Raw genomic sequence first — 14126 nt, 5'->3', positions numbered from 1 at the left:
TTTTTCATTTTTTAGTTTTGCCTGTATCCCGAGTGCCTTCGGAGGGGGATGTCAGCATTCCCATGAGTATTAGGACACATATTTAACTGAAAATTTTTTTTTGCGATTTTTTTTTGCAGTAATTATTCGCGCTCAAATTTTTATTTTTTTTTCCTCCATATAATTTTTTTTTCTAAGCGCCGCACGGGCATAAGTTTTTGCTTGACCAAAAATTTTTTTTTCCCCCCCTGAACATGTCGCGCGACCAGCCATTCGGGCATCAGGGCCGGAACACACCGTTCGGGAGCGCGGGGAATTACAGGGGAAACCCTAATCGGGGTAGCAATAATAGGGGGGCTTTCCCCAAGGCCAGGCGTCCCTTGGTGGTGCACACCCCAGTAGGGGGACATCGCGGAGATCCCGCGCTGTTTAACATAGGCTCGGACCTGAACGACCCGCGCGACAAAATAGACATACCCGTAAGCACCAGTCATGTGAACGTGCACGATATCTCGGGGCTAATGCCCAATGCGGCGATCTACGCACCCGAAGGAGCTGGTGCCTTACCCCCAAACCAGGACATAGGAAATTTCGGAGACGCTACAAGCGATCGGACCTTAGGAACGCAGGACGAAGCCAACCGTGCAGGCTCGTGGGTGGACGTGCTACACCAACTGTTTCAGGCTTCGCAGGAGGAAATGCGGAGAGAGATGGGCTCAATTAGATCCAACATGGCCCAGCTCAACGCCGCTCTCGAATCCACGCAGCAAGCGCACCAGCAACACAGGAACGCGAGTAGGATGGACCGTAACCCATTGCCATCGGGAGTACCACCAATGTACCCGACTCCAAGCAGCATCACCGTAAAACCGCAGGAGTGGAAAATCGCGTTCGACGGCAATGGCAGCGTAGCCGATTTTCTGTTTAAACTGAACACTTTGTGTGAGCGCACACAATGCCCGGACGAACAAATAATGGCCAGTTTCCACTTGTTCCTTTCTGGACGAGCCGAAGAATGGTACTGGCTGTTTACCAAACAAAACCCAAATGCGACTTATGCCTTCTTGTGCTACTCGTTAAAAAGAGAGTTTGGCACTTTGAAAACGGACCACGAGATCATGATGGAGATCTCCATGCGGAAGCAAAAGGCAAGTGAGTGTTATGACGTGTTTCACGCGGACATAATCTCCTTGAACGCGCGCTTAAGGGAGCCAATGTCAGAGCTTCTACTGATTGACATAATAAAAAGGAACGTCAACAGTAGCCTTAAGCTAATGCTTTTTAATGCGGACGTGAGGAACCTCCATGATCTACGCGATGTAGCACGCAGAGGTGAACAAGTGCTGAAAGAGAGCAAGCTGTTGGGAGCCATTTACCCAGGACGGCATGTAAGCGAGGCACGCGTGACAACCCCGGACATGAAGATGGAAGGCGAGGACGGCGAGATAGACCCGCAGATAGAGGCGCTGGAATATAGACGCAGCAGAAGACCGGACTACTCGGGAATCCAATGCTGGAATTGCCAAGGAATGGGGCACTCCTATATATATTGTGAGGAACCCATAAAAAGTCCTTTTTGTTTTAAATGTGGGTATAAGGGTGTATTCACCCCCAAATGCCCTAGGGACCATCGCAGGCAGGGAAACCAGTACCCGAGCGAGAAGGCGGGGGAACCTCGTTCGGCTTCATAGCCCCCACATCAGCCAGTGCTCGAGGCGTCGTCCCGTGCGCTGACCCAGAGGGCGAATCTCTGCATGGAGGTGGTGAGCTTCCGAGGTGCTGTAGTACCCTGGCAGAAGAGCCCTCCAAAGTAATAATAACTTACCCTGACAGTACAGACAGTTCTGAAGCCGAGAGTCGAACGTCCTCTTTCACGATGGGCGAGCAAATCAAAATTCTGCGACGCCAGCATAGGGATGTCGCGTGCCAAACGCAACTTTTCCCAACCCTAAAAGAAAGGGAGGATAGGTATGAACAATTGAGACATACCATTTTTGACCAATATCCGGTATCGGACAATATTTTGAAGTGTAGGAAGAGATACCACCGGAGAGTACAGGAGCGTAGACTGTTGCAAGCCACCACGTTAACGCTTACAGAGGACGAAAGGCCTTTAGTAAAGGCTAGAATTAAAAATAGTTTTCTTGTAGGGTTGTTAGACTCGGGAGCCAACGTCTCCATCTTAGGGAAAAATGGAGTAGAATTCCTAAAGGATAACGGCTTCGAATATCAGCCCTTACATGCGTTCGTATATACCGCAGGCGGCAACAAACAAAAAATTTTAGGCTCAGTATCTCTGCCGGTCACTTTTAAAAATCTCACAAAGATTATTCGTTTTTACCTTGTTCCCTCATTGCTCCAAGAAGCATACTTCGGGGTAGATTTTTGGAGAGCATTCGCGTTAGCTCCCGAAATATTCCCGAGCGTAGAGTGTTTAGAGACTAGGCTTGAAAAGGAAGAGGAACTTAACCTCCATGAATTGTCACCAGAACAGAAATCAGGATTGCGAAAAGTCATCGAGACGTTTCCTTCGTACGAGAAGTTAGGCCTAGGGCAAACTAAATTAGTGGAGCATCACATCGACACCGGTGATGCTGTACCCATAAAAAGCAAACATTTCCCTCTTTCGCCGCCGAGGCAAGCCGAAGCTTTTAGAGAACTAGACAGGTTACTACAGTTAGGAGTTATAGAGGAATCCAACTCCCCGTGGTGTAGTCCTGTAGTACTGGTCCGGAAACCAGGCAAAGTCAGGCTGTGCATAGATTCGAGAAAGGTCAACGCGGTGACTAAGAAGGATTCGTACCCCCTACCTCATATCAACGGCTTATTGAGCAGACTCAAGGACACGCATTTTATTAGTGGCATTGATCTGAAAGACGCGTTCTTCCAGATCAAATTGACAGAGTCCTCGAAGGAAAAAACAGCATTCGCAGTTCCGGGGAGGCCTCTGTACCACTTCAAGGTGATGCCATTTGGTCTGTGCAGTGGACCGCAGACTATGAGTAGGCTGATGGACAAGGCGATCCCTTCGCGTCTGCGAGAGAACGTCTTTGTCTACCTGGACGATCTGATGGTATGTAGCACTAATTTTGAGGATCATCTAAACTTGCTAGCGGAAGTGGCGAACTGTTTGAAAGACGCAGGTCTGACAATAAACGTAGAAAAAAGTAAATTTTGTCAGAAGGAAATACGCTACTTAGGGTATTTGATAGGCAGCGGGTGTCTGAAAGTGGATCCGGGAAAAGTAGAAGCAATACAAAACTTCCCGATCCCTAAATCCCCTCGGCAAGTGCGTAGGTTTGTGGGCATGGCGAATTGGTACCGAGCATTTATTACCAATTTTGCTGACTTGGCAGGTCCCTTGACCGACTGTCTCCGCAAATCAGCAGGCCCGTTTAAACTCACTCCTGAAGCTATAGAGGCATTCGAAAAACTAAAAGTAGCCTTGAGTTCGGCGCCTGTCTTGGCCCAACCAGACTTTTCAAGGGAATTCGTAATACAATGCGACGCTTCCAAAATAGGTGTTGGCGGAGTGTTGTTCCAGGTCGACGATGAGGGCGCTGAGCATCCAATCGCGTTCGTATCGAAAAAGCTGAATAATGCTCAACGCAATTATACAGTAACCGAGCTGGAATGTCTCGCAGCCATAATTAGCGTGAAGCGTTTCCGACCCTATGTCGAAGGATTACCTTTTCGGATTGTTACGGACCACTCCAGTCTCAAGTGGTTGATGACACAAAAAGACTTGAGCGGGAGATTGGCGAGATGGTCACTCCTACTGCAAAGATACGATTTTAGAATGGAACATCGTAAGGGCACCCTGAATGTAGTACCAGACGCGTTGTCGCGTTTTGACGTTGACGAGTTAACTTTCACTACCACACCCGGAGAAATAGACTTAGTCTCTCCCGAATTTACCAGCAATGAGTATTTAGACTTAATTCGGACCGTCACCGAAAACGAGGAGTCACTTCCGGATTTACGAGTTGTGGACGGTGTAATCTTCAAGAGAGTTAAGTTTCGTAAGGGGTTGGAAGGGGAAGAAGACTCGCTGTGGCGTTTGTGGTTGCCAAAAGGGTTGACTGAGGAAGCAGTGAGATTAGCACATGACGCTAACCGGAGTTACCATGGCGGATGGCAGAAAACCTTAGAGCGTGTTAGGCAGAAGTACTTCTGGCCGCAGCAGGCTAAGGACGTCAGGGACTACGTCCAGCGTTGTGACACCTGCAAAACGGTAAAACCCACCAATCAGCAGTCGAGACCACCTATAGGGAGTACCTTTGAATCCGAAAGGCCATTTCAGCGGTTGTATTGCGACTTTCTAGGGCCGTATCCGAGATCCAAGCGGCGAAATCAATTTCTTTTCATAGTACTAGACCATTTTTCCAAATACGTTTGGCTAAAACCCATGCAGAGAGCTACCACTGTTAACGTTATAAATTACTTCGCTTCAGAAATTTTTCCGGCTGTAGGGGTCCCTGAGTTTATTCACAGTGACAATGGTAAACAGTTTATCTCGAAGGAAATGAACCAATTTTTTGCAAACTACGGGGTGACGCACGTGAGGACGGGGCTATATTCTCCCCAAGCGAACGCATCCGAACGCGTCAATAGAGAAATTGTTTCTAAGATTAGGATTTTCCTGAAGGATAAACCTGACCACACTAATTGGGATAAGCATATACCCGAAATTTTATCAGTTTTGAGAAGTGATTTTCATACGGCGATTCAGTGTTCTCCATACTTTGTATTATATGGCCAAAACATGGTCCAGCATGCCTCAACGTACAACATTTTAGGGAAACTCGACAGCCTTCGAGAAGACCAGGTTACGGTAGAAAGCCGAGCTGACAAGTTGACCAATATTCGTGAGCAGATCCGTAGAAATTTAGATCAGGCCAAGGATAGGGGAGCAATCACCTATAACAAGCGCTCTAGGCAAGTCAACTACAAGGAAGGTCAGGAAGTTTTCAGAAGAAACTTTGCCTTAAGTAACTTCAAACAGGGCATTAACGCCAAATTCTTACCGAAATACCTGAAGTGTCGCGTGCTTCGAAAAGTAGGTAATGCGTTGTATGATCTCGAGGACCTAAACGGGAAATTAATAGGTCGCTTCCACGCTTCGGACATTCGTCCGCAATGAACCGGAAAACGTTTCCCTACCGAACTACAATTTGATTTTTTTTGTATACCCACCAATTGGACTTTTGTCTGGGCGTTTTGGCGGTCGGGGACATCTCGCCCAGTATCCTCCCCGAGCACTGACCTCATAGGATGTTCACACGCGACTCACCGAGGACCGTGAACACCCTGGCAGTCCACGCTTAAGCCGGACTAGCCTTTCGGAGTTTGGACGAGTTCTCCCCATCAAAATGTCTATACTTTTTTTTTGTCTTGCCTTTTGTGGGGGCGATAACCACTAAAACCTTTCGGAGTTTTGACGAGTTCTCCATAACAAATGTCTACTTGCCGCAAAGCCCCTTTTAAAACTAGGAAACGAAATTAATTCCCAAATTTGACTAAATTTTTTTTTTGATGGACCTATGTTGCCCGGCTAGCTCGTAGTAGGACTTTGAGACTCTTATCTCAGGGGTGAGTCGTGCCCCACGTTGCTTGTCGTCGAAGTTCCCTGGCAGTAGCTTCCCACAGCTGACCCGGTTTCCTGTTCGCTTCATCGTCAGGTCTCCAAAGCGAAGCAGGTTTGTTACGGTCTGCTGCTACGGCATATGGCTGCGATCCACTTGGGAGCGTGTTCACGGGAACACACCTAGCGATGTGGCGAAGGTTGCGATGAAAATTATCGAAAACAAGAAGGAAATGACAGACCGGCGATCACTAAGGAAAAAAGATCCCTTTTTTAACTACCACGTTTTCTGAGACGACACGAAAAAAAGAAGAAAATTTCAATTAAGTGGATGGCACGCGTCCGGAAAGGCAAAAAATAAAAAAAATGAGAATACAGCAATAAGTGTGTAATAGATACTCGTGTGGACTTGGCATTTCCGTACAAGCCAACAAAATTTGAAACAAGTTGAAGTGACGATTAATTGTACTACGAAATTGATATCAGCAACCATAACCTAAAAGTCTAATGAGTTGTGAAGGCTTTGACTAAACTCCAAAACGTGTGCGTACGTGGGTCTCATCGTTGGAATTGCGTGTCGTCTATGAAAAACGGCAAACTCATACAGAACAAGTGGTTCCAACATATTTTTCCAGCTAAGTCTTTAGGAAAAGGCACTCCGTTCAACTATAAAAAAAACAAAGAAAACTAGTTGTACCCCAGGAAAGTGCAAATGAAGTAACAATATTACAGAAGTTACGAGAAAGATATCTGCAACGTTATCAATCAATCTGCAGAAAAATAAATGTGATCTAAAAAGACAACATTTGAAAATCGTTTATAACATACTTCTCTGCTATTAACTATAAAAAGCAGAACTTATTCCATTTATGTTCAATCAGTCATCTTTTACTAAGTATAAAATATACGAATTTTGCTGAACGCATTAAAACAGCGAGGAGTCTCACTACAATTGAAAAGTTGGTTCAAACATTTGCAAGCGGTTAGGTGTACATGAATGTGGTTGCAGTAAAGTTACAACCACCTGTGGCACACACTTTATATGCTCATGTGCCCGTTGAAACGGCAATGTTAGCCACAACCCATCTATATGGTCCAACAACGACTCAATTGGCAACACCACCACCAGACTTACAGAAACCACCAGTTACAACAACAACAGCAGAGCCGTAATTACAGTGCGGCAACAATAGCGCCAACGAAATCGCGCGCTGCCACCATCCGCGCGCACGCTACCATACTCGACGGCGCATCGTCGCGCGCAATAGCCACCAGCTTTACTAACAACGGCAGCCGGGCCGCCAACTATAGGCCGCTGCAGCATCACGACGCGGACCGCAACAACAACAGGGCCCCGAACCTAGGCCTGTTGCAACGCCACTCACAGTAACCACAACATTTAGAACAATGGGTGAGTTCGTTCCATGTCACTGACCACTACACTCCACTTAAGTCTTAATATGCAGTACATTTCTTTTACAAACGCTTATTATAAAACCTTAGCAAAATTACTTTGAAAGCGCGAACGCAAGATTCAAACCATACGCAGGCCGTTCATGAGAGCGCAATTTTTTGTTGGGTGTAACCAAGCGAAAATTTTTTTTTGTTTCGTTTGGTTCGAAAATTACTGCTAACATGCGGTCCTGGTCTAAGTAACAAGTCGTAGCATACCTATAAGGTTCTTTTTTTTGTATTTCATACACTCAAAAAAAAAAAAAAAGAAAGGAACTAAGTATAAATACCTTTCCCCGTTTGGAGGGTTATCAAGAACTAAATGTAAAAAGGTTGCAATCAATAAAATTTTTTTTTCTATATACAATTTAAGGAAAATATATCCAAAGTTCTCAACAAAAACTCACAAACAAATAAAATAAAGACGTATAGAAACATTTAAGCATATACGTAACATATTTTTGTATTATACCTTATATAACACAGTTGTAGATGTACATACATACGAGCATATGAGAAAGAAATGAAAATATGCGAAAGTTTAAATAATCCAAAAGAAAGAAAAATTTAAGCTAATTGTATTTATTCTAGAGCTTTGCTTAATTTACAATTATTAAGAGATAAATATTGATGATAATGCTTTGATTAATAAAAACCTGGTTGAGATTACTGTTCAAATTCTTCCTAGTAAAGACCTTCAATGTGAAGAAATTGAACTTTCGGGAAATATTAATGAAAATTTAACAGAAATTAATGATGAAGATTCTAAAGAAGAATCTCAAACTAAAGCTTCATGTTCTGGATTTCCAAGTCTTCTTGATAGTTATAAAGCTGTTGGTAATAGTGTGACTCAAAGTGGTCTTCGTCGTTCTAGTAGATTAAAATATAGACATGACAGCTTTGATTAATTTCATTCATTATACGTTCCGAATATTAATAGTTTAATCTAAGTATCGACTTTATTGATTTTCTTATTTAACATTGAATAAAACAAAATGACTGGCGTCCTGTGGAGTAACTCCAGTATTAGCAATTTAAGTTAAAATAAAACAAAGAGTTTGTAGACATTTCAAATAAGTTCTTAGATGAGGACAGCTTGGTTGGCAATAACCACCTAAGAAATTATATCGAACGGTTATAAGGAATTTATAATGAATTGTCAATAAATTTAAAAAAAATGGGAATGCTGATGATTCGTCTCATTTAGAAGGCACTTAGGGAACCAGGTAAGGGGCCACCGAAAGATTAGGTGCGTCGGTGGCCATGGTTTTTGAGGGTGGGCAAAGCACCGGGCGTCGCAACACCACCCGCGGCGCCCCTATGTATATTCGGCCCTTTTATTTATATTTTTATTTTTCAGCTTGTGTTTTTCCTTTTGATTTTTCAGATTTAGTAACCGGTCGTTTCCGGTTCGGTTAGTTTTTTTTTGATCGTTAGTTTCTTTTTTTTGACAGTTTTTTTTTGAATTTTGAATTTTTTGAATGTTAACGGTCTGTCCGTGACATCCGGTTCGGCCGGATGTTGTTTTATTTTGAATTTTTAAGCGTTTTGAGTTGTCTCTGCGCTTCTGTTAGTTTTTTTTTTGAATTTGACAGCTGCTCGTTTTGATAGGCATGATAGGAACATTTTTCTGTTTATGGCGCAGGAACAGTAAGGTTGGCAAGGACCCGCCCCAGCCGACAATGACTAGCCACTGTGCACCAACATATCATGCCGACCGCCTTCCTTACTGATTCCAATGTAGATGCAATACCATAACAATTTATATAAAAAGTGGGCGTAGTTATCATCCGATTTCGCTCGGTATTGATTTATTCTGGGTCCAGATAAGCTCGTGTACCAAATTTGGCGAAGATATCTCAATATTTACTCAAGTTATCGTGTTAACGGACAGACGGACGGACGGCAATGACTCAATCAAATTTTTTTTCGCCGCTGATGATTTTGATGTATGGAAGTCTATATCCATCTCGATTCCTCTATACCTGTACAACCAACCGTTATCCAATCAAAGTTAATATACTCTGTGTGCAAAGCACATTCTGGCTGGACATTGGCCAAGTTAAGACCCAACCAATGAAATATGTAAGTATGAACTTTACTTACTTATTTGGCGTTTATCCGTTTGAACGGTTTTGGCCGTCAAACAAGTCGCGCCAGTCACTTCTTCGTTGGGATGACTCGCGCCATTTAGTATGACCAGCGGTGTGAGGGCCACCCTCCTGCTCCGATAAGAATACCTTTTTGGCCGGAGCATTGTCTTTCATTCGCATAACATGACCCACCTACCGTTTTCTTTCTAAAAACTTTTTTCTGTAACATGCCCGAAGCCGCTTCATCTGCTGTTGTCAATGTCCATGCTTCTACACCATATATCAGGACAGGTATGATATGTATGTAGCTTGTAGAGAAGGATTTTCAATTGCCGATAGTGAACTTTACCTTTCAATTGCCTACTCAGTCCAAAGTAGCAAAAGTGATTATTAGCTGGATTTTGTGTTAATGCACGCAAGACGCAAACGCACTGACTCCTTGCTTGATGACAGCAGATACTTGTTTGTCCTCATTCGCCATCAAACCGCTCTTTTTCTAATTTGGAGTAAGCAAAACTTACGGCGCGGATCTGCTGACCGATGATATCAATATCGCCAGCATATGCCAGTAATTGCACGCTTTTATAGGATATTGTTGCGAAGCGGTTAAGTTCTGCAGCTTGTAGTATTTTCTCCAGCATTAAATTAAAGAAATCGCACGATAGGGGATCACTCTAAAACCTCGTTTAGTTCCGAAAGGCACGGAAAGGCCCTTCCCAATTCTCACTGGGCTGATGATGTTTCTCAACGTAATTTGGCCAGCTGTATAAAAATTCAGACAAAGCGGCATATAAGCAGCTTCTTTGTGCTGTCGAAGGCGGCTTTAAAATTAACAAAGAGGTGATGTGTGTCAATTCTTATTTCGCGTTTATTTTCGAAAATTTGGTGCATAGTGAAAATCTGGTCGAGTAGATTTACTACGTCTGAAGCCGCACTGATAAGGTTCAATCAGCTGATTCTCGGTGGGCTTCAAAGGGCAAAGAAGTGTTCCATCCATAGTCTAAGTACTCACTGGACATCGGTTACAAGGTTACCGTCACAAGAGTTTGCCCCGGACTTAATACAACTTTCTGTCGCTAGTGGAATTTTTTGTTAAATTTGCGGGCGTTATTTTTGAGGGCTAGCAAGCACAAGCTCCTCGCTATCAAGCATCTCTTCCTCTGCTTTAGTTTTCCTGCAAAGCTGTCTCGCTACTTGTTGAGTTCGCTTTTAACGTATAGCCCTTTAGGCAGCGTATTTTGTTTGGGTTGCAACGCAGAATTCTTCATTGTACCAGTCGTTTTTCCATGATCGCCGGTAACTAATTCCTTCCTCGGTGGCGGTACGAACTGCTTTAGAGATATGCTCCCACTGCTCCATCATACAGTTGGATTGACTAGTGTTTTTAGAGAGCAGCTGTGGGAGAATTTTGACGTCTAGCTTTCCTTGTGTTTTTTTGCTTTTTGCTGCGCAGAGGCGAGCGCGTATTTTGACTATGAAGATATAGTTATCCTAGTCGAATCGTGCGTACATCTAAAATACGTGATCGATCTGACTGGGGGTATTTGAATCGGAGGAGAGCCATGTAGCTTGGCGGTGTTGCCGGCAAAAGACTTGAGAATTTTGTTACGGCTAGCCAAAATTTAGATCCTGAGGGATCGTCACAACTAGTATTTTTGTATGTAAGACAGTCGGTAGTGTTATAACATTTGCTTTGTGTATGTTGTAAATAAGGTCGCCGAGGATTTGGTCGGTGTCAGTGCAGATATCGCGAGTTTAAAAAACTGCAAAGTCTAGGGAGTTAGTCGTTGATCGTTAATGCTTAGCATACGCCTGTACATTACATCGCAACAGTTTGTAGAACTTAGCGTTCTTTTTTATGCCTGAAGCCCAATTTTCCAAACTAACACTTCTGTACAATGACACCTAGTCTACGATGACAGGGTTACTATGTTTGCTTGACTCATTCGCTAGGGGTCTAAACATTTTTTAAAAAATCTATAAAAAAACAAACAATTTATTAATTTCCGATAATTTCGTTCTTACCATTACAGGTATCAGTGTGATCGGTCTTTGTTTGGAACTATTCAGCTATACAGTAATGATGTCGTATAACTACAGTAGCGGCTATGAATTCCTTTCCTATATGGAATATCCAATACTTTTGATACAAGAATATGCACTTATCTACTATACGTTTCTTTATCAGGATCTATTGGGTCTACGAACCCAACTGATTACTGTGTTGTATGCAATCGTGGCAGCATTAATTTATTTCAAACTTTTTCCAATCCTATTACTCAAGTTCCTCGTGGTAAATATATATCGTATAAATAAAAAAAACTTTTATATATATACATATGTATATGTTATAGACGCCCAAAGTACTCAATCGATCGTGACGAAATTTTAGTTTATAGTGATCAATATGTATTTTAAGGCTATATAGAGTTTTTGAAAATTGACCGAGCAACGTTCCATGCCTTACCTCTTTTAAAAAAATTGATATTTAGCTCTTAATCTGTACACAATTAAGTAAAAGTGTCCGGTTCCACGCCTCTGTTAGGACGAATTTCAACTCGCAAGCCTGTGAAAATGTTTGAAGCAGGTATCCAATATTTGCTGTAGAGGTTCTATATATGAGGGAGTTGGAAGTGATAGTGAAGAAATGGAGTATTAACTAGAAGAGGGAGGAGGATCACTATTTAAATGAAGGCAAACCCATCTTTAGTATGCCGAGTGTGATAGTAATGTAACGAATTTAAGGAACTCCGCTTATTTGAAACCTTCTGCAAACGTTCAATCGCTAAATTGTCGAATAAATAACTCCAATATTCAGTAATGCAAAATGGTCTTTATTGGACTACTTTGAGAGTACTTCACAATAACACTTATACTTCACAACTAATGGCGTGTTTAAACCAAACTAATTACTGACAACTCAGCTTGCGCTGCTTCTATACTCTCTGTTGTCTTGTCCGCATATTTCTCCAAATGTCTAGACGTTTCTCCTTCTAGAATCTCCGGCTTGGTTACCAGCTATATGCGTATGTATTTGTAGTTTATAGCTTCTCGCATAGCCATATGCGTGTGTATATGTGAGTACTACTTCGGCTGATGATTACATGTGTTTATGAGTATCTCTCCGTTTCCTTGTATGTATGTGTGTAGATGATGATTGATTTGTTTACGTACATACTGCTTAGTATCGACTTAGTGATAGTAGTTCGCTTAGCGATGCTAATATTCGTCACAGTACATTACAATTCTAAACCACGTTAGCAGATCACCACAATTAATGGCATTTAAAGCTGTTGTGTTGCTTTACATTTTGCGTAAAGCAATGATTTGCGGTGTAGTAAAGGAGCATAACGGTTTAAAGCACTTTCGCTACTGGTGTGGAGAGATATCAGTCAGTACGATTCTTTTTAATTAGCTGGTCTCCCGTATTTTAGTAGCGGCACCCTTGTTTGGCCCATGTTTTACTAATGACAATCTTAAGATCTATTCGGTTGAAAGATAACACTTGAAAATTTCCGGTAGTTTGCTGCCGTAACGAAGCGTGCTGCAGAATCTATGATTTCGTGGAACTCTTTTTGGAACCCTTGTTGAACGTTAGTCGTAACAGTCCCGCGGTGAAGATGGTGATATCCAGCTATATTTGACAATTGCCTACAAACTGTATGGAATGATGTTGACCCTCCCCAAAAATTTCGAAAAGTGAATGTCGGGAGAAGATAGAGAGCAAGAAAAATCAAGTAACGACGGGACTGTCTTCGGCTGTGCCGAAGACTTCATACCTTTCATGAATGGGGCTGAACAATAATCTTATCCCGTTCGTAATCTCCAAATAATCGGATGTATAAGATAAGAAATATATAGTGAACAGATGTACATACCTAAACGATTTTTAAGATAAATATAAAATAAAAAATGGCAAAAAAACCTCATATATGAACGATCGGTTGTATGGGATAGGTATATACTATTGTAACGAATTTACTTGCAAATCCTCTTATTTGCAATCCTCTGCTAAGTTCGAATCACTAAACTGTTGAATTAATAACTCCAATTTGTAATAATGCAAAATGGCCTTTATTAAAGTACTTCACAATAACACTCAAACTGTGCAACGAATAGCTTGCTTAATAACCACACTGATTGATAGCTCAATGAAACTCTACTATTCAAAATAATACTGCTGGCTATTGCTAGATATCGTCTTAATCGCAACTGCTTGACAACTCAAATCAAACTGAATTACTTCTTACTCGCCTGCACTGCTTTTATAGTTTACGCTGCATACTTCTAGGCTCTTCGATTTCCAGAAGTTACTAGTTGTTTCGGCTACAAAATCGCCAGCCACAACTACGTGCACAAATTATTGCCCTCTCTTGTGACCACTGAGATAAGATATATGCATGTGTTTGTGCATTGCCGCTCCGCTGCTCGTATACGTACATATGTGTAGACGCAATTATTTATTCGTTTATGTAAACACATAAAGATTGAATTATTGATGTGAATGTTTGTAGTTTACAGTCTCTCGCGCGCACATAGCCGTATAAGTAAATGCATCTGTGTGTGACATCTCTCTGGGCTGCCTTATATATGTGTATACTTGATTTGATTATTAACGTAAATACTGCTTGGCATGGCCTTAGCATCGCCTTAGTGATGGGATAACTTAGGGGTGGTAATAGCCGTGACACTGCCCTCCACCTAAGTCTGATCGTCCCGATCAGACAAATCTCTCGATCTAAACGTTGCCAGCCTTTCCAAATGGACCACTTTCATTTTGGTTCGTCGTTTACCGATGGTTTGTATGCGGTACACTACATCGTTGATCCGTTTTACAACTTTGTATGGGCCTTCCCAATTACACTGCAATTTCGGGGACAAACCTTTTTTACGTTGTGGGTTGTATAACAGCACCAAATCTCCTTCCTGAAAACCTTCTGAATTAATTGCTTTATCGTATCTGGCTTTCATCTTGTCACTCATAATCTTTGTTCGTTGCCTTATCAGATCATGTATTT

General features: G+C 42.3%; 1 protein-coding gene across 13 annotated transcripts in view; it reads left to right on the top strand.

Annotated features, from left to right (window-relative positions):
* LOC137233994 (solute carrier family 66 member 3) overlaps positions 1 to 14126 on the top strand; it is a 64546-nt gene that overhangs the window by 7275 nt on the left and 43145 nt on the right. For all 13 annotated transcript variants that reach the window (XR_010947628.1, XM_067757608.1, XM_067757605.1 and 10 more), the window contains exon 3: positions 11142 to 11401. Coding sequence is in view for 12 of the 13 variants with exons in the window: in XM_067757608.1 (XP_067613709.1) it covers positions 11142 to 11401 (260 nt within the window). In the remaining variant the exon portion in view is untranslated. The remainder of the gene's footprint in view (positions 1 to 11141; positions 11402 to 14126) is intronic.

Source organism: Eurosta solidaginis, chromosome 5 (genome assembly GCF_040869045.1).
Source record: "Eurosta solidaginis isolate ZX-2024a chromosome 5, ASM4086904v1, whole genome shotgun sequence".
In the NCBI taxonomy this organism is placed as follows: Eukaryota; Metazoa; Arthropoda; class Insecta; order Diptera; family Tephritidae; genus Eurosta; species Eurosta solidaginis.
The sequence above is the reverse complement of the archived record's forward strand: the minus strand, read 5'-3'. Positions and strand labels throughout refer to the sequence as shown.